Raw genomic sequence first — 21,542 nt, forward strand, 5'->3', positions numbered from 1 at the left:
AGCATATTTTACATACTTAAGTAGCTTCCAGAGAATAGGATACGTGGGAGGTGAATTTTTTGTGAAACTGCATGTCTGAAAATGTCCTTATTATATGTTGATTTTTTTCCTTCTTTTTGGAAGCTTGTGGAATCTTGTCTTTGTCCCTAGGGTTCTAAATTTCAAAATGAAGTATCTTGATGTGGATTGATTTGTATCTAGTGTCCTGGGTTATGTGCCCTTTCAATCTGGAAACTCATGGCCCCTTAAATTTGAGGAAATCTTCTCAAATTTTTTAACTGATGATTTTTTTTCCCTTTCTCTTTTCTCTGTTGTCTTTTTCTGGAGCTTCTATTACTTGGATATTGGGCCTGTGGAACTGGTTTCTATTTTTCCCTCTTTTTTTTTTTTTTTCTTCTTTCGCTACTTTTTGGGAGATTTCCTCAGCTTTCCATTCCATCTCACACCTTTATTGAATTTTTCTTTTCTTCTATCGTGGTTTTAATTCTCTTTACTTTGGAATGCTCCTTTTTTATATTATACTCTTCTTATTTCAGCACTGCAATACTTAGCAGTGTATACTTAGTGGGTATATGTTTGGTGTTCTTTGAAGTTTTCTTCTCCTCACAAGACCACTGACCTTCAAGTTGCTCGTTTTCATCTCTGTTTCACGTCAGAGGCTTTCTAGATGTCCTGGAGGTGCTTGATTTGTCTGTAGGCATTCAGGAGTAGGGACTAAAATACTGACCGGAAGCTCTGTGCCCACGTAGGGCTTCTCAGCTGTGAGCTAGCTTCACCATAGGCTGATCATAGGACACCTCCAACTTAAGTCTCCTTAGTTGCCTTCTCTTGGGCTGTTCAGCTTTTTCATTCCTCTGCCTGGAGGGTAAAAGACTGATTGCCTGCACTCTGGGAACCAAATGAGAAGCTGGCTGGTGGTCTCAGCATCTGATATGCGTATGTTCATCTAATCCCATTCATTTGCCTTCAACTGTGCCAGTTTCCTCCCTTCTTCCCCACCCCCACCCACAGCCGCCCCCAGTCTAGAGGCCTTCTCTCTTACTCTCTATAGAAAACAAATCTCCAGTTATTTGCTGGGGTGTTGTGGGGGGCAGTGTGGGGGGGAGCTAGCACAGGTGTGTGGAGTAGGGGAGTCCATCTGGGGATCTAAGCCCTTCTTAGATGGTCATTCAGCCAGGCCTGCTTAGTTTTGTGCTTCTTCCACCCCCAGCTTTCTGGGGTTTCTAGAGGATAAAATGAGGTGGCTCTTGTCTTTCTCCGTTGCCAACTCAGGATTCAGATCGGCTGCGTCATTAGCCCTGCCTCCATCCGCATGGTAGCTTCCAATATTTTGCAGCTCCTGTCTCCTATTTTATTCTCCCTGTTCTTCTTGGTGTATGGATTTTTTTTTTTTAAATCCTTTTACGGGGTGCCTGTCTGGCTCAGTCATTGGAGTGTGCGACTCTTGATCTTGACATTGTGAGTTTGAGCCCCATGTTGGGTGTAGAGATTACTTAAAAATTTTAAAAATCTTAAAAAAAAAAATCCTTTTACTGTCCTTTAATTGGGCTTTGAGAGGAAGCAAAAGTAGCTTCATGTGTTCAGTCTTCCATTTTTACCTGAAAGCCTCACCATTGCTATTTATCGAATGCCCAGTGTCTGAAGTTTTTAAAAGGAAAATTCAATGGCCCACGGTAAACACTGCAAAGTGTACATCACAGAAAGCATGACCAGACCACAGCCCTTTGATTAAGAGAATTTTGTTAGTCAAGATTTTTCTTTTAAACCGAGGCTGTTCCAAAGATTTAGTTCCTCACCCACAACTCCTTTCCTCTTCTTTCATCTCCAGCCTCCCCTCAACCTCTCATCGTGTTCAGTCCAAACTGAAGGTCTTCATGGAGCAACCATGGGGCGGCATCAGGTTGCAGGGAATGAGGTAGTTAAGGGAAGGTAGAAAAACGAGGGAGGTGGGCTCGGTGCAGCGTGTCCTGCTGAGTCCATGTCATGCTTTTATTAGGTCTGCTGTGACTGTCTCTACCCTCTTCTTACTGGCTGGGGATCAGAGCAGCTGTTCTCTTTAAAGCTGTGGCTTTCTTTCAAGCTGAGTAGAAGCTACACACATCACCGGATTAGCTCCAACATCACTGGATTTGGTTGTCTCTTTAAAGAGGAGTGTGCCTTCAGCTTCTTAGAGTGGCCGTTCTGACTCCAGAAGCAGGATGAACTTACAAACAGGTTTGGGAGCATGGCTGCCTCTGTGATGGGTTTCCAGTAGTTCTGAGTGTGCCCTTCTATATTCTTTCATCAAATATCTCCTCCAGTGACTTCCAAACTTCATGTCCTATCATACTTATTCAAACTTGATATCATAGTTTTTCTTTATGTTTAAGCCTTTGTTTTCTATTTAAATTTTTTTCTTAAGATTTTATTTTATTTTGGGGTGCCTGGGTGACTCAGTCGGTTAAGCATCTGACTTTGGCTTAGGTCATGAATCTCACGGTTCATGGTTTGAGCCCCTCATCGGGCTCTGTGCTGACAGCTCAGAGCCTGGAGCCTGCTTCAGGTTCTGTGTCTCCCTCTCTCTCTCTCAAAAATAAACAAACATAAAAAAAAAGATTTTATTATTATTTTTTTAATGTTTATTTATTTCTGAGACAGAGACAGAGCACGAGCAGGGGAGGGACAGAGAGAGAGGGAGACACAGAATCAGAAGCAGGCTCCAGGCTCTGAGCTGTCAGCACAGAGCCCGACATGTGGCTCGAACTCACAAACCGTGAGATCGTGACCTGAGCCGAAGTCGGTCGCTCAACTGACTGAGCCACCCAGGCACCCCAAGATTTTATGTTAAGTATATTTTGAGAGAGAACGGGCGCGTGCAAGTGGGAGGAGGGGCAGAGAGAGAGAGAGAGAGAGCTCTGCTGTTAGCACAGAGCCCGATGCAGGGCTTTATCCCACAAACCATGAGATCATGATACAAGCCAAAATCAAGAGTTGGACATTTAACTGACTGAGCCACCCAGCTGGTCCAGATTTTATTTTTAAGTAATCTTTACACCCAACGTGGGGCTTGAACTTACAACCCCAAGATCAAGAGTTCTGTGCTCCACTGACTGAGTCAACCAGGTGCCCCTAAAATTTTGTTTCTTTGGATCTAAGTTGGTAGTTTCAGGGGATAATAAATAATGACCCCTCTAGCTTTTGGAGTTTCAAATGAGTTGAGAGACAGAGAAGACAAGCATAGGGAGATTGAAATCTAACCTTTATTATTGATTTTTACAGGTAAAAAAACACTTTGAAAAATGTCATGTTAGGTCTACTGGCCAATGTGGGCATGTTAACTATTTGACTCTGAATTTGACATCTTATCCACTCACTGATCATATTGGACAATCACAGGCCACTCCATGAGTGTATGGCCCTCTAAAACTTTTAACAAGAATGACAAAGGGGCGCCTGGGTGGCTCAATTGGTTAAGTGTCCGACTTCGGCTCAGGTCATGATCTCACGGTCTATGAGTTCGAGCCCCACGTCGGGCTCTGTGCTGACAGCTCAGAGCCTGGAGCCCGTTTCAGATTCTGTGTCTCCCTCTCTCTCTGCCCCTCCCTGTTCATGCTCTGTCTCTCTCTGTCTCAAAAATAAATAAACGTTAAAAAAAATACATTTACTTTAAAAAAAGAATGACAAGAATAGCTCCTGCAAAAGAATTAGTATGGGGCTGAAAGAGAGGCTAGGGCTATTTGAGTAATGGAAGTTCCCTACATGGAACATGAGGAAAGGAGAAGTGTGTTCCATAACAAGAGGTGATATGAATTCTCCTTAAGCACATCATCAATTTATAGCAGATGCTCAGGAAAAAAAAAAAATACTGTATTAGATCAGGTTGTAGGGTGCATTCAGATATCAGAAACAGTGAAAGCATTTTCCCATCGTAGAAGTAAGAAGTATAGTGTTATAAACTATCAGTCATTTGTTTTTTTTGTAAACACCTTCACTATGTTTTGGCCTAAGTGGAACACACACCCTTGGCTGGGGTGGGGAGCCTCAGCTGAAATTCCAGGCCTGTTACAAACTAGCTGGGAGTCCTTGGCTCCCCTGAAACTCTCTAGGCCTGGTTTTCATCTGCTCCTTAAGGAATGGGGGAGGAGCCCAATACCTGTACAGATAAAAAGGATAAGGGATAAACCTAAGCTTCCAGAGCTAATTAGTTTCAGAGTTGGGACTAAAACCCAGGTATCTTCCTTCCCTGGTCTCTCCATTCTCTACCATATCCATTTTAGATGGACTTAAATTGAATTTAGACAAAATAGTTTAGCAGCACAGTAGTGATCATTCATGTGTTCATTTCTTCATCTATGTATTCAGCAGAGCATCTTTTTTTTATGCCAAACACTGCTCTAGGCAATATGTATGAACAAAAGATGTTCTTGTTTCTATAGCAGCATACAGCCTGTGCCCTTTATGTGTTTGTAGCCCTTACGTGACCATCTCAAGTGCCACCCTTTATTTATAGCCTCACTTGAAGTGCTTCAAACTGATCCCTGGTCTTTAAGGAGATACAAACTTCCTTAGCTGCCCTGAAACCGTCATCCCTCTAGGCTCTGCCTGAGAACTGCAGTGATGCCCCTTGAGTAGATATGACCCATCTCCAGGAGTAGCTCATGCCATCTTATCACACAAATTCTTTAAGTGCCTAAAGCGAAAAGGTACAGAGTGACGTCCAGAACCATTCATTGGCCTCATTACGGATTTTCTCCTTCTGTTTATAGGGTGCTCAAGCTGGCATTACTATGTAACCATGCCAATGCCGGCCTCCACCTTCACAATCGCAGTGGGATCCTGGACAGAAATGAAGCCAGAGACCTGCTCATCCAATGATCTGGCAGCAGAGAGATCTCTGTCACCTTCCGAGGCTGACTTCAGGTTCGTATTTGGGAACTTGCTGAAAAACAAACACTTAAGGGAGCAGTATGATGCATTTATTCCAAGCACTGGGAATGTGAGTCATCCCTGCTGAGAAACTAAACCAAAATATGATTAATCAAAGCAGGAAAACCCTACTGGGAGGGAAAGGGAGTTGAGAGGCAGAAATGTGGGCATATTGTTTATGCAGAAAGAAAGCAAAGAAAAGAAGTATATATGAAATCCTCTGTGAAGTCAGGTGAAATATTTTTATGTGTTTGGTTAAGTCAACAGAATCCTCAGATTCAATGCCTTCCCTCCTTCTACACTTTTTAATTTTGGTTTTCAATGCCAATTTGGTCAAAAACACAATAAAGAGGAGCTGCTTGTCTGCTGGATTACTTCGTAGGCCACTCTACTGTTTTCGTTCCAAGGACTGCTGTTAGCAGTGCGTTTGTAGGGGTGGCCCTCCATCAGTGGGGCTTGTCAGTCTACTTTGGAGCACAGGACACAAGGTAGCTTGTCACAAGGTCATGGTTACAAGTAACCTCCTGGGTTAGGACTCCATTAACTTGAGTAGTGATTCCTTCTTTTTCAAAGTGGACCAGAGAAAATCAGTTTAAAGTGTTTAAAAATCAGCATAGGCCATTGGATATTCACTTGCAGCTTCCCCAGACCTTCAACTGTTTCTAGCTTTGAGAACCAAAAGGGAGGAAGGGAATGGACATAGGAGGTACGAAGTGTCCAAATTGTGCATTATTGCATCATGCTTCATTCCTGGGACTTGTACACCCAGCTTAGTTTAACCACTTTTCCTGTTTATACACAGTCACTATGTCCAGTACCTTCTGGTAGAGAAAGCCCAGAGTAAACCAACCAAGATACGCTTTTAGTGCAAATTCCCTTGTGTTGGTTGTGTTTTGCCATGTTGTTTTCACTCTTACTGCAGTGGTTGCAGTGGTGGTTGGTACTGTTAGGACATAAAGCCATTGAGCCCTCTCCTATGACAAGCATGTCTTACCACTTGCATTTTGCTTTTTGGAGGAATAGAAGGGATTTCCACTTCCTGCTTAGTAACTTGCCTATTTTGGACTAGTCTTCCCTGAGCTATACACAGTATCCTAGATTGCTTATTGGATTTTACTTATGCACTCTTGGGAAGAGGAGAGTTGTGGATAGAAGTGACACATATTACTTTCACGTGGGAATACTTACTTGCACGTGAAACCCTTTCCTGCCACTGAACTCAGAGTAGGCCAATGTGGCCTACTCTGTTTTGGGTGGCAAAATTTCTGCATAGGGAGGACAGGTGCTCTAGAGAGTTAGTGCGATCCTCAGTGGACTTGTTAGGAACAAGAAATAAACTTTTTTCTGTTGTTAAGGTACTGAAACACTGAGGATGTTTGTTATTGCAACATACCCTAGCCTATCCCAAAATGATAGAGAAGTCATTGGATGCTTGAAATCAGGAAAAGTCTTGACTTAAATGTCATCTTGATTAGTCCTGAGGATAAGCCTATAAGATAGATAGGCTTTATTATCTCCATTTTATAGATAAAGGTATTGAGGTTTTAGACAGCAATATGTCTGTGTTCATATCTCTACTGAGTTACAACACCTGGATTCCCATCTGGGCTTGATCCCCTATAGAAGTGATTCAGAATCTTTCCTGGGGAGTTTTAAAAACTGTGTATAATGTCCATGCCTTACTTGGAGTCTGATCCACCTTCCCACCTGGAGAGTCACTGCCATGTCTGAGTCACTCTTATTGATTGGAATGAGTCGCCTTAGAACGGAAGACAGAAATTGAGAATTCTGCCTTTGAGCATGAGGGTGCTGTCCCTACTGGTTGGGTAGGTTTCCTGGGGCAAAGCTGTACTGTGCTTCTCTGTAGAATAAAGACTTTGCTTGGGGTTGTCAAATTCTTCATGATGAAGAAGCACTGTGCTCTTCACCTACAGCCTCAGGGCTGCTTGACTGTTAGAGGAGGTGTGCAGTTGAAAACCGTGCGCTGTAGTGCAAGGCAAAGAAAGACATTTGTTATTTTTTCCTTCTAGCCATATTCCCAGGGATACGAGGTTGGGGAGTGGGCAGGACCACTTCTTATGTGCTCTTTCTACTGCCCATAGCAACAGAGATGGCTTTTCACTTTGTGCCCGTAATTGTGAAGGAGGAAGCCATGGCCATTTCCATTGGGCATTCTGGGAAGAGATGGCATCTGAAATTCCCGTTGGGGTTCAGGGGAAGGGGATGTTGTCCTTTAGAGTTTACAGCCAGCTGAGACACCATAGAAGGAGAGCACAGTAAAGGTTTTGTTACTGACAGAAGCTGGACTTGGGAATACTCAGGTATACAGTCACAGTGGGCTTTCTAATACTCCATTTCCAAACTAGACAAACTTACCCGTCCAGTTACCTGCCTACCTGGACTGCTTCTGGCCTCCACAACACAGATACACGCAGCCTGCCTCTTGGCCAAAAAGTACACCGTCTGTGGGCAAGCAGATAGGAAAAGAGGCAGCCCAGAGTGGCCAAGCCAATCAGAGCAGCTGGAGAGAGGTCAGAGGTGCCACTCCAGGGGAGCATGTCCTTGTGTGGAGAGGCCTGAGGAACGGAGTCCTTCCCACACTCCCTTCCATGTCTGACATGCTATGACTAAGTTTTCCCTTCATTTATCACTGTGCTTGTCTATCAAAAATGTACTGCTGATAAAATAATAGCTTGCATTTGCTTAATCCTTCCCTGGCTGCGTGCTTCATGTGTGCTGTCTTTAGTCATCAGAGGGTAGCTTTGTGTTTTTATCCATTAAATCTCTGGCTCCATGCTACGTTTGCCAACAAAGGTACTCTGAAGTGCCAACTGCAACAGTGTTTTCGGTTATGTTCACATCTGGTCCCCTTGCTTTCCCCACCCCCCTCTTCTACTTCAAACCTTCCCAAGACCACCAGTTCAATGCACGTAAATGTAACTTTTATAGGGGCCTTATATACCACAGGCTTTCATTTACCTAAAGTGTTCATCTGGGTCCCAGAAATTTGGCCAAAGTATTGGTCACTGAACTTTTGATCACTGTTCATGTGGGCTAAATTATAGGAAGAACATTCCCTCTTCCAACTCAATTCCACACGTGCTCCAGCCCACTCTGGGTGAGCATTTTCATAAATACGTTGATTAGAAGGCACTTAGGTAAACCATTGAAAGTTTTATTAATTTTCTTCGGCTGCAATATAACCTTCTCTGGCCACAGAGGAATCTTTTTATTATGTTTAACCTCTGGAGGCCTTTGTTAAAGCATTGTCTTTGCTTTGGGCCCATACAGTTTAAGCATGACACGGAAACTTGGATAAAGTCCAGAGGAACTCAGGAAAAATGATTAAAAGCGTGGAAAATAGGCACCACAAAGAAAAGGCATTGAGGTTGCTCATCCTAAAGAAGGGAAAGCTTGGGTGGGGGCAGGGGGGAAGCAGTTTTCTTTAGAGTTGTGGGTCTGTGGAAAGTTGCCTTGTGAACCTAGCAGAGTGAGGCCCTATTTCTGTGTCTTTGGAAGGCTAGGAAAGAACGAATGATATGTAAATCATAGGGGAAAATGCCAATTTCCAGTACACGCTTTGCTGTAGAGAAGCCTTTCCAAATCTTCTTGGCTTGGTTTGATTTCTCCAGCTCTAGCTCCCTGGTATATTTCAGCTTTCTGGCTTTTATTGTACATCCTGCATTTTGCTTTGCATTATACGAGAATTCCCCTAGGAAATGCATCCAGCTTTCAGATACGACTGCATCACTGCGTATGTATTGTCATCATTGCCAACAGCTCACTGGTGGCTGGTGGTGGCATTTTGAACACTTGTGATCTTTACGGTATGCAAGCATCTACTCTGCTTGCTAAAATATGTTAATAAATTGTCCAAACATCTTAGAGTGTCGTTGTATGTACCAGAATTTTAAATTTTTTCTTCCATTAAAACTGTAAACTCTTCAAAGGTAGGGTCAGAAATTTATTCCTATGTGTATACGTGGCACACCTTTGGGGTGCCTCGAGTAGAGCAAGAATGCAGGAAATCATTACTAAATGATTGAGTTGAACTGTCAAAAAAGGACCTGCATCCCTAAGGGAAATTTTGGTGATTCCTTTTGAGCCTATGACAGGGAAATGTCTTTGTCAGCTAGTTTCCATACATCTCATTCTGGAAACAAGAGGAGGACCAGAGGAGAACCTCTGTAGGCAGTGTCCAATCTTGTGATTCTGAATAAAACCTGGTCACTCTTCTTCCTTGGAAAGACCTCATGTGAAATGATTTCAGCCCAGGAATCGCAGGAGAGGGAACCAGTGGTCTGGTTCCCATCATTTATCAACCTAACATTTATTTCACCAGTTCTTCCCACTCTTGGCAATATTAATGGGCAATATCGACAAGGAGGAACAGGAAACCAGAGAACCACAGAGCAGCTGAGCTCAGCTTCTAGAAAAATCTAGGATCCAAATTTACTCAAGAAGATTAACGGAGTATGTGGGGAAGGAAGGTCGGGAGGGAGGAGCTTGTGATGACTCACGATGTGATGAAAAGAACAGTTCTTATTCCTCAGGAATGCTGTGTGGATTAATTGGGATAATGCACATGAAGTGTTCAGAACAGTTCTTGGCACACAGTGAATGTTCAATAGCAGTTGTGGTAGGAGTTATTGTTTACTATTCTTAATTCTCATCAGTATGGATTATTTATAAATAACAATCAAGCATTATTATTAATCTTTAACTATTAAAATGTTTACCCTGATTATGAGCCTGGGCACAGGGAATAGCTATTTACAAATGCTTGACTTGTTGATGATACTAAGAGTGGGTTGGAGCAGGCACAGCTATAGAAATGAACGGTCGAAGGTGAGTGTGAGAAGAAGCATCTTTGAGTTCATACTGCTTTCATAGAGGACTATTCATGACTTCATAAACGTACAATATGAAGAGGGGCGAGGGCCTCATGTGGAGAGTTGTCAGAGAATCACAGTACCAGAAGAAACCTTGGAAGCCATGTTTTTTGTTTGTTTTTAACGAAAGTATAATTAACATAAAACAAAGTGCACAGATTTTAAGTCTGAGTTTTTGCCAATTGTTTACACCCTAAACTAATAGAGGACGTTCCAGCATCCAGTCAGTTCCTTTCCAGTCAGTGACCTTTCCAGTCAGTTCCTCCCCTCCCCCTGCAGCCATTTTCATGAGACCACATTAGAGATGAGAAAGGGGCCCTGGGCACTGAGTTGCTTGCCTCACATCACAGTTAGCCCGTGTGAGAACAGCCACTGAAGCCCAGCTTTCCTGATCCCAACTTTGGAACTTATGTGTGGCCTTCCCTGATGCCACGTACATTTTTATTGGGAGAGCCTTAATAGTCTCATTTATCTATAGGTTGATTACCTTAAAGTCCTGCATTTTCTCCCAGGCTTTGATTATTAAAAAATGGTGCTAATACACACAACTGGAATAACCTTCATTCCCCCTGGCTAGTGCCGTTCATGTCCAGAGAGAATTTAACTCACCTTTTCTCTTCAACAAGTTGACTTTTTTTGATACCTCAAATTATTTTCTGATCTTTCTTGGCTGCAGGAAATAGTCTGGCCCCGTGGTATGTGTCTAGATAGGCCAGTGGAATGCCTCGTTGCGAAATTGTGCTTTGACACATAGAATTTAAACTTATGCCCCACATTTGTACTGAAGATGCCTCCACACCTCCAGTTTCTCTATTATTTAATGTGCTCTGAAAGTTTTTCAGGAAGTGTAAGCTTTAATTATTATAGCCCGTTATGTCCCTATGTAAATATCTTAGGTGGTTAACTCAATAAATGGCTTTCTTTTTTATTTTATTTATTTAGAGAGACAGAGAGCACGTGAGCAGGGGAAGGGGGTTGGAGAAAGAGAAAGAATCTTAAGCAGGCTCCATGCTCAGCGTGGAGCCCGGTGTGGGACTTGATCCTACTACCCTGGGATCATGATTTGAACTGAAATCAACAGACACTCAACCAACTGAGCCACCCAGGCACCCCTTAATAAATAGACTTCTTTACTTAATGAGACCTTTGAATGTATACACCAGTACAGTACTTGTCATTAGGTGGACATTTGAAGCCTTTTCAGGTAAATGTTTACCAACAGGCACCTTTAGTCACTTTCTCCATAAAGCAAGGTTATCAACCCAGGGGCTTTGGCTAGCATTCAATGTCAATAATTATATTTTCCCTGTTGCCTTATCCTGGCAGAAGTGTTTATGGGTCTCCACCCATTTTTCTTACCCTCAACAGCGGTAAAATGTCACTGGTGCTGGAAGCTGTGTTCTATGCACCAAGCTGTGGGAGGGCAAGGCTCATCTCCATAGCTGTGTGGATCTCCTTGGGCAGTGCTGGCCTTGGATAAGTGAAAGCCACTTCAGAAACTTGGAGAGGAATTATTGTTGTGGCCTGACCCTATTGGGACATGCCAGCATTTTAAGGTTTTTCATTATTCACTGTGAATCCAACAAGCACCCATAGGTAAAATTGTAATTTGTAAATTAAAATTAGAGGGGTTTTCCATTGTGTTTGAATAAAGGACGTGCTAACAGGCAAAAAAATAGAGTTCCCTTTGATGTGGGTTTCTTTGGGTAGATGAGTTCTCTCGAGGCCTGTGAGTCAAGTTCTAGGAATTCTTTTTCAGCTCCACCTTTGACAGAATAACTGGCAGCGATCAGATGGTACAGGCTGAGCTCTGATCTGTTTCCTTAAAAGGTTGATTCTGTTCAGTTTGTATCAAAAGTGGATTGGGGAAAATAAAAAAGTGTCTCTGTATTCCATAAGAGCACAACTTCTGATGGCTTTTAACATGAGCATCTGGATTACTTTTTTAGTAAAATGGACTGGGTTCTTTTGAAAAGTCGAAACCTGTCCTGTCATTTGGTTCATTTTTTATTCTAGGAAATTCTAGAATGGGATCTTTAATTTGGCTCTGCACCATCCTTGCCTTTCTAAGTTATGAACTGTTTCTGATTTGGAGATTTTTTTCCATGGTGATACTTGAAAAGCACATTTCTGAGGGGCAGAAATTTTGCTTTTTATTTTCGGGAGGGGGTTGTTTTGTTGTTTTGAGGCTTGGGAGGTTTTCCTTGTTTACTCTAAAATAAGTAGGAAAATCTACTTTCACTTAGTTTAGATTGAAGCTACTCGGTCAATTCAGCACATCAATAAGTATTTTGACCTATAGTTTTTCACTGCTGCAGAGAAACAGACAAGCCAAGAATTCCATTGAACTGTCTTGATCGTAAGCCCATCTGAACTGCCATCTCTTAGAAGTTGTGCATGTCTGTGAGAGTTCCCCACTTCCATGGCAAGAATAAACCTGATTTACCATAAAGTGCATCTATTTATTTCGTGTTGTTCCCAGGTATGTTGGCATTTGTGGTCACATGGAATACCCCTGCCGCTTCCAGAATCCTTCTGCCACCACCCAGGAAATTATTCCTCATCGGGTCTTTGCCCCAGTGTGCCTCAAGGCTGCCTGCCAAGAGACCCTTCTGCAACTGGTCCCTCCTTGCCTCTCAGCAGCACACCGTGTCCTGGGAACACACCCGTTCTCCAGGCTGGACATACTCATCGTCCCCGGCAATTTTCCGAGTCTGGGGATGGCCAGGTACGTTGTTCTATTGTGGCACTTGGATAACATGCTTTGGACATCCTTTGACTATTTCTTGCTTTCCCTGGGCTCTGTCAGGGCTCCGTTAGGATGGAAGGGCTACAGTTGCTCATGCTTGGACATCTCATTGCTGCCTCGAGGGACAGTTTGTGTGTAGCCTCCACCACGCGGGAGCCTTTGGGTGTCGTGGGCTCAATCAGCTGCTCTGAAAATAACAAGCTCACATTGTTGCTTGGATTGAAAACACATTGTGCCCCCAGAGTGATGTATGTTGGATCGTGGCTGATGAGTGACTGGTTAGCTTGTGGTGAGAGCATAATGCTAATGGGCCCAAGGTCACAACTCTGGGCAGAGGAACACAACTTAGTTCCTGGGCCACAGGCTGCTCGCCTAATCCTGACCAGCTGTCTCATCCATTCTCGCCATTGGTCATAAGGGCAACGACTTGAGAGCCCCTGTGTCAGAGAGACTGTGGATGGATCAGTGTAAATCCATCACCACTGCTGGAAAAACAGCTCAAAGCAGATGGCTTACCGGGGGGTGGGGCAGTGGGGGGGGGTGTCACTTGTCTTGCTAATATTTTTTAATGTAATAAATGCATTATTCTTAATGTTTTCTCACTTTAGTTCTCGTGGATAATCCAGGCCTGCAAGGTGAACCTTTCCCTATATATTATTGACACCTAAAACCCATTCGTTAAAGCTATTGTTCCTTCAATAATAGGTACCTGTGTTCCACTCAGCATTTTACTTGTTACATACTCAGGATTTCACTTGGTTATATTTCTATGTGAAAATCTTAATCATTAACAGTGAATATGCTTGACTGAAGATAGGAAAAATAAGCTCATCAAAACATGTGACTTTAAGTTTTTCCCTATTAGTCAAGGAAATTCCTGCTGCCAATTAATTTCCATGCTTTTGAACAGCTGTCATTTGTGGTGTTTTCCCTGAAAACTGCATACATTCTTAGTAAGACCCATGAGTAGAAAAGAACTGACCAGAACATTTGCTTTTGATCTTTACTACATACGTATACTTTTTAAAGCTGGCTGGCTAGTCTTAATCCTTGAGGAGGTCTGAGAAAGTCATTTTGGCTGATTTTTATCCTGTATTTATGAAGATAATGAGAACGTAGAAACTAGGATAATTATATATATTTGGTTATGTGCATCAATATTGTTTTGGATGTCTATATATAGAATTTGTCTTAACAAGGGGGATTCTTTGGTCCCTTTGAAGAGTCTGCTGGACTTAATTTAAGCAGAATTATTGGCGAAGAAAGGGTTGTTCATTAAATGTTTCTCATTTGTACCTAGTTTTGAGGGCCTCTATTTATTTGGGAGTTTTTAGCACTTTATGAGAGTTGTAGCTTTTCAGGGCATGTTTGCTAACTGTTCCAAGTTCTGACGTGAGGGGACCAAAGGCAGAGTATTTTTCGTACAGAGGACCTCATTTTCTGTAGCTCCTTCCTGACAGCAGTCTGCCAAAACCAGAATTTGTTGACCTGCAGGCCATTCTGGAAAGCCTCTCTTTTCGAGTTTGCGTGCCCAAGCAGGTAGGCAGTGGGTTTGCTGCTCTTTGAGATATTTAAAGTGACTTAAACATGCTTTGCTCTGTATTTTGAAAGTAATAAGCCTAAGAACCCTAAGGCCAAATGGTACTGGGCACAAATGTCAGAAAATGTGATGGTTATAACTCAGCAGCAACAAGACCGTTTTTATGCTTTAAAAACAGGAGACCCGTACATTTAAAATTTTGTGGTTGGTTGTCAAATATCATTTTCCCCCCATTTTTTTCTTTCCTTTTAGACTGTGGAAGTAGTCTGCCCTGGTCTAGATGTTTTCCTGGGCTTAGTTACGGTTCCCCATATTTGAGCTGTGGAGGGGGGATTGTGTATCTTCCACTGCCAGCCAGGGGTGGGGGGAGCACTCTGTTTTTCCTAACTCTGGCCTAAATTGATTCCACTTGCTTGGCTTGACTCTCGTGGGATCCCAACACCTTGAGCCACATGCGAGTGAGTGGGGTTTATGACTCAGCTGGCTCCGGGGGCCCTGCTGCCTTATTTATGGTCAGGGCTTTGCTTGGGGCTCTGTAAAAGCAAAGCTGGAACAAAAAATGACAGTCTTGTAGGTCAACCCTGTACCCTAAACAGGAACAGAGAAATCCCAAGTGTAGTAGGAGCCATCCAAAAAGACCTCTGCACTGAAACTTGCCATTGTCCTATTAATTGCAATGCACTAGAGATCAAAGGATTTCTTGGTAGATTAAATGGTTCTTTGCCGAGTCCACATTTATAAACATGTAAGCAAGATCATAAATTCCATACCTCTGGACTTCTCGAGTGATTAGGTCTTAATCATAATGAATACCATTTTTTACCATTGTAGTATTCTTTTTTGGTGAATGGCATTAAACATTCCCACATGAACTAAAATGGGTAAATTGTTGGTAACCATTTTCAAGAATTTTCAAAAACTTTGGATGATATCCATAAAGATTCTACTGTATTTCAAATATTACATATCGTAGTTTGTATGGAAAAATCTTAAAACTCTCCTCTCTGAGTCTGTTTGGAGCCTGATTCTGATATTTCAGTAAAGTAGGGAGAAACACACTTGTATAATATGATACTTTGAACATATGATAATGACAAATCAATTTATAAGAAGGCAAACAACACGTACACATTGTTTTAGAATTTGGCGGGCTTTTCAAACATAGCAGTAACTAGAACATCTATCAAAACCGCACCTCAGAGGGGGACCTGGGTGGCTCAGTCAGTTGAGCGTCCAACTTCAGCTCAGGTCATGATCTCATGGCCTGTGGGTTCAAGCCCCAAGTCAGGCTCTGTGCTGACAGCCCAGAGCCTGGAGCCTGCTTTGGATTCTGTGCCTCCCTCTCTCTCTGACCCTAACCCACCCACATTCTGTCTCTGTCTCTCTCAAAAATAAATAAACATTAAAACAAAAATTAAAAAGAAAAAACTACGGGGCGCCTGGGTGGCTCAGTCGGTTAAGCGTCTGACTTCGGCTCAGGTCACGATCTCGCGGTATGTGAGTTCGAGCCCCGCATCGGGCTCTGTGCTGACTGCTCAGAGCCTGGAGCCCGTTTCAGATTCTGTGTCTCCCTCTCTCTCTGACCCTCCCCCGTTCATGCTCTGTCTCTCTCTGTCTCAAAAATAAATAAATGTTAAAAAAAAAAAATTAAAAGAAAAAAGAAAAAACTGCACCTCATTTTTTGGGTCACCTTTAATATAATAGGAGCCATTACTTATCAACCTCCTTTTCTCAGTCACTGTTCTGGGGAGAGATGCTTTCATTCTCTTCTGATTCTGAGAAGAATCACCGGTTTGCCCCTGAGACACTACTGACTAGTTCCATTCCCTTAATTTTCTCACTTGGTGCATGTACGCTTTCTGTTTGTTTCATTTTGCTTGTGCCTTCCATAGAGGTTGAATCTGCCATATAAGGAGTATACCTTTCTTGGATTGAGTAATATGGTGTCTAGCCAAAGACGTGAATGCATTTTAAGTGAATCTCCAATGTATAGATCCACTCTCTTTGTGTGGGTATAATTAGTGTTCTGCCATTTTCATTGTGTCCTCATGTTTTTCTCAGGTGTCTCAGCTAGAGATTGACGAGTAAGCCTCGTTTCCCAGGTATTGAGAAATACATGAAAGGAACTCATCATCGTGCTTACATTCTTTGTTATAATAATAATAATGTTAATGGAATAATATCCTGGAACCAGATTGATGACAGTTGCTTAAAAATTAACACCTCAGTCTTACCTCTGTGTGTGTTTATAATAAATGCTTTGCTTTGCCATTTGTCTTTCAGCGGTTCACAATTACATGTCACGGGGCATAATTAGGTTGGCAGAACTACCTTGCTGACATCCAAATACATTCTTTTTTTTCCTCCTCTATTTGAATTTCAAGAATCTTCTGCCATCATTTCAGAGCGGTTTTGTGTTTAAAGCACTGGAAAAAAAAAAAAGCTGTGTTTTCTGTGAGTCTCCTTCTCAGATCTACTGTTTGCATGTAGCTTCACCCCTGGTTCCGCTTGGAAAGTTGAAAAAAAATACAGTGGCATTGTGGTTGACATTAGGTGATGATTCTGCTTTGACTTGTTTTTCCACTGGTTTCATAGCAGATTGTCTTGTTCGTCTGACCATTGTTTGCCTATTTATTTATCTGGTCATCCTTTCAGTAAATTTCTATTAAGCACATACTGTGTACCAGGTAGGATTTAAGATGCTGAGTCTATGGGGGTGAACAAGATTGATGAGATCTCTGTCATTGCAGAACTTACATGCTGGTCAGGGGAGAAAATCGTATACTTAAAAACAAGAAACTAAGATGTGTGCTATGAAGAATGAAAACCAAGTAAGTGACAGGGTGATCGTTAGGGTGGAGAGGCAAAGACTTCTTTAAAGAGTGATGTTTGCTATGAGACAGAAGAACAGAAAGGAGCCAGCCTGTGACGGTCTGGTGGAAAAGCAACCCAGGCTGAGGTAGTGCAGGTCCAAAGGCCCCGAGATGAGAACCACTGAAATGGGCTGGAGGGGCAGAAAGAGAGCAGTGAGCTTTTAGAATGGCTTCTCTTAGCTCCTTCCATAAAGTCATTTTGGGTGCCAGGAGATTCCATGGTCCCTCAGTGCTTGGGTCACCAAGCCACCTGCACACCCTCATGAGGAGCACTAGCAAGAACGACCAAGAAATGGCAGAGATTGAGTGGGGATTGATGGTTCCAGGCAGTGAGGTGTTATGGAGAGAGAGCTGCAAGAGAAGTCAGATCTTTTCTCCGTTTTGTGAGGACCAACAGTGCCATACCATCTTGTGACTGGCTAGTTAGAACCTGACTTGGCTTAGCATTTGCTGTCCTTGAGCAGAATTCTCCATCGCGGGGCATCAGAACACCTGGCAAGGACTGCCAACTCTCCTCTTGTGGAGAAGAGAGAACACAGTCTCAGGCCACCACATGGCCTTTCCCAATGGCTGATTGATTCCTTCCAAGCTTTTTTGACACATTGGATCCAGGGAAGGAGGCTGTTTATATGCTCTCATCCTAATTTTATTTATTTATTTATTTATTTATTTACTTACTTACTTACTTTGAGGGGGAGAGGCAGAGAGAGGGGGAGGGAGAGGAAATCCCAAGCAAGCTCCACACTTGGCACAGAGCCTGACACAGGGCTCGATCCCACGAACCCATGAGATCATGACCCAAGCCGAAACCAAGAGTAGGACACTTAACCAACTGAGCCACTCAGGTGCCCCTACTCATCCTAATTTTTAAGTTTTTCAAAGACTGAACAAAAATAGGATTGATAAAGAGCATAGAGAAATAATCACTAATTACTTAAATATCTTCAGTGCACTTCACAGCAGAGAAAAACTATAAAGCTCCCTATTATACATGGCTTATCCTAAAAGATGTGATTGTGCAATAAAAGGCTTCTGGGTGCTTATACTAGTTCCTGACTGTTGCAGGCACAATTTTCTCAAGTACCTCAATTTGGGAATGAACGGTGTGCACATACATGCCCAAGAATGAACGTCACCAGCTTTCCCTCCGCCCCCTCCTCCTGGGGTTAGACAGGGTGTTGTCCTGTTTATTCTTATCTCCCAGCCAGTGTGTAATAGAATAAGCAAAACATAACATGCTGGTACAAAGGGCCTGTTGTTTTCAGCCTTCTAATTGTGCTCCTTTTTGCCGGGGAAGGAAGCAGTCATAAATTTCTGTCATTATCTTAAATAGCAAGGTTTCACAGCTTTGGGAATTTTTCTTTGCTTGTTCTTTGTTGGCTTCTACTTGAATTTTTTCACCCCCTCCCCCCAAACCGAAACCGCCATATTTTTAAATAGCCCTTTAAATTTTAGGGGATGTGACCCCATGGTTTCAATGCAGGATGCAACTGTAGTGATTCTTCCATTCAGGAATCTGATTTGAGCCGTAAATGAGGGCACCTTTCTGTTCACCAAGGCTGCCAGCTCTTCCCCTCTCTGATGTGCTGAGGATTTGGGGGGGTCTGTGTGTGGGTTTTGTTTCTTTGTTGTTGCTGTTTGTTTCCCAAACTCTCAAATTCTCAAATTTCTTTCTGAGTGGATTGGTTTTAAAAATGTCTTGAAGGGGCATTTCGTTCCCATGTTTTCTAGTATAACGCTTCTGTGTTTTTTCAAGTAGGTGGGTGTGAATGATAGAAAGCAGCTCGAACCATCCTTCTCTTTTTCCTGAAAGACTTTAATCCTGTGTTTACTGGCACGCCAGCCCTTGCCATAGTGATGAACAAGCAACATGTGGGTGAGTGGTGAGGTCCCACGCAAGGAGGCTTAGCTCACAAGTGTCCCCTTTGTGGCTTCCTTTGTGTTCATTCCTCCATTTCGTTTTTGATCTCCATTTTTCTTCTTGAGAAAATTATCTGAATTCTTTTCCCCACTGTCTTACAGAGAAGGGTCTAACATGTTCTAGTTCTTCTGTTTTTCTTTCTTGAAATAGAAACTGGTATTCCTACAGTCACATTCTTCTGAGACCTTGAAAGCCCTTGGCCGTGATTATTTGGTTAGTTTTGACACTACGAGTTTATACTGAGTGGGGCAGGTAGTGAGAAGGTGTATGTATGCTCCGTTCTTCATGGCGCAGGTGCAGGAGGATCTATGATGCCTCCAAGTCACTTAAAGCCAGCATGTCAGAGAGAGAAGTAAAACGGCCTCATCACGGGATGGCTGTCAGAGTCTGGGGTTCAGACTTAGGTGAGTGTTTTCTGGAACCCTCTCTGAGGTGTATGTATTTGCTTCAGGGTCTCTCCCTGGGAATCCTAGTGTCATGGAGTCTACCTGAAGGTCAGCTTTCACCGTGGGCTCATTTTGAGGCAGCCACAGAGTCTGGGTAACCAGGCAGATTCCTGGATCACATGAGTAAGTTGGGGCCAGGCTCTCTCTCTCTCTCTCTTCTGTTGGAACAACAGCAGAGTGAACTCACAGCTTTTGGCTTAGCCAGAATCTTCTTCTTGCCATCAAACAGCTGTGCGGCTTGTCAGACCCAGAAGTAGCATTTTATCATCATTACGCCACGATTCCTCACCCTCTGAAAGATTAGGCTTAAGTGTTTTGTTTTCTTTGAACTGTTCTCCACACACATAGACTGACAGTCCTACCTTCACAGAACACTGCTGGGGCCATCCTTCAAGAGAAGTTGTCAGGCCTTTGAAAGGCCTTCCTGAAGCAATCATCCCTCTGCCTACATTTGTAATCTTCTTCTCTCCATAGGCCCCTAATCTCTTCCAGCCCTTGAGCCTGAGATGGCCAGTCGGCACTACCTTCCCATTTTTCCACTGCAAAGAAAAGGCTTTTATTTTTTCCCCCTCCCACTTATTTCTCCACAGAAGCGTCATTACTAAATAGAACATACACTCCCTGGCTGAAAAAGAACAATGGAATTCAGTGCGCAAAGTTGCCTGAGTTGGAATGTTCCCAACCTTGTGGGTTCTCACTCCTCAGACCACTACACAGAGTGAGCAAATGCTACCAGCTTCTGGACTGTATTATATATGTATGTGGGCATGGAGTAGACTCCTTTGGGGGAAAACACCAACTCTGGAAACAGTCCTCAAGCAAGGCACAATGCATGAATAACTCTGCTCGGTGGGAACATTGCCTCTGCTGTATTACAGCCAATATGCACCTGCAACCCCCCGACATCTGAGCCACAGAGGCCTGTGTGCATAAAGTGGCTGGCTGATTGTCACTTTACCCCACCACTGAAATGTAACTGGAAAAGTGTGCTAGCTACCTTTTATAAAAAGTAGTATTCACTTTAAAAGGCCAAAGATGTGATCCTTTCGAAAATGGATTACTTTTTAAGAAATTGATTGCTTAGTGGGACTTGCGGGTACAATGCAAAAGTTCACCTTGATTTAACCCGAGTGGAGCTCAGAGTAGAGCATGTTATATTTCTTAGTTAACTAACCATGCTATTTATAGAGGTGACTCCTCAGAAAGTCTAGACATTGTTCCGGGAAGACAGAATGCCAGATCTGCCCTTCACTTTCCCAGTTAGCTTGCTGAAAATAACCACCTCCCCTTCTCACCAGAAAATGGAAAACTTAGAATTCCATTTCAGGAAAGTGTGAATGATACTTGGGCTCCTCAGCCAGGATTTGGGATGGGCAAAGAAGAGAGGGTGCTCTTGTGATCCTGGGGGCCCATCACTGGGCCTTTATTCCTTAGAGGCCAGCTTGCTGAGTTGTGGGGACTGTGGTTGGCAGATCCTCATATTTGAGTTGGTCCACTCCAAGAAGAGACCCTGAGAACCTGCTTTGAGAATGAGCCAGCTGCAGTTCCTGGCTTTTATCACACATGTGCAATTTCTGAACATCCTATTGAAAGCTGGCAGGTGGAAAGGCCTGGATGGGCAAAGCCAAGAATTCATTCAGTAGATGCATATCAATGGACAGGTATGATGAATGCTGGTGATTCTGTGGCTGCAAAGAAGTAGGAGACCTTTAGTCTAAATTAGGGTTTTCTACAGTAGGTTCCAAGGAAGACTAGTTTTGTGGAATGTTAATAATGTGGGAAAAGGAACTGTGGCGTAATTAATTCAGGAAATGAATGGATTAAACAGAGTTAAAATGGAGTCTTTGCTGGAGGACTTCTAAGAAAGCCTTTAATATCCTATTATCCTGATTTAATATCCTGGTGTATATGTGCCTACTGAAGATGGGCCAGAAGGTGCAATATCCCTTCTTATGTGCCCAGGGATTCTCCTTGACAGTGTACATTCCTCTTATGGTCTCAAAAAAACCTCCTCAAAACAGAACTTTGAGAAGGAATTCTATTCCAAAATATCTTGGAGCCCACTGTACAGCTGGCTGTGGAATCCACCTTTCATTGTGTCAGTGTCAGTGTCAGTTGAGGACCTGCCATGTGTCAGGCACTGGTGAGAGCCTTGCTTTATCGCAGTGAGGAAGATGGGCTCACAGTTTAGTGCAGGAGGCCCTACACTTTTCTGA

The 21,542-nt window shown here is 43.0% G+C and overlaps 1 protein-coding gene across 16 annotated transcripts in view; it reads left to right on the plus strand.

The window, feature by feature from the left end:
* Positions 1-21,542, plus strand: part of AOPEP (aminopeptidase O (putative)) — a 342,850-nt gene that overhangs the window by 67,165 nt on the left and 254,143 nt on the right. For all 16 annotated transcript variants that reach the window (XR_008424187.1, XR_008424185.1, XR_008424186.1 and 13 more), the window contains exons 4-5: positions 4,746-4,899; positions 12,280-12,525. Coding sequence is in view for 13 of the 16 variants with exons in the window: in XM_053907863.1 (XP_053763838.1) it covers positions 4,746-4,899; positions 12,280-12,525 (400 nt within the window). In the remaining 3 variants the exon portion in view is untranslated. The remainder of the gene's footprint in view (positions 1-4,745; positions 4,900-12,279; positions 12,526-21,542) is intronic.

Source organism: Panthera pardus, unplaced genomic scaffold (assembly GCF_024362965.1).
Source record: "Panthera pardus isolate Hobbes unplaced genomic scaffold, ASM2436296v1 HiC_scaffold_20, whole genome shotgun sequence".
Taxonomy (NCBI): Eukaryota; Metazoa; Chordata; class Mammalia; order Carnivora; family Felidae; genus Panthera; species Panthera pardus.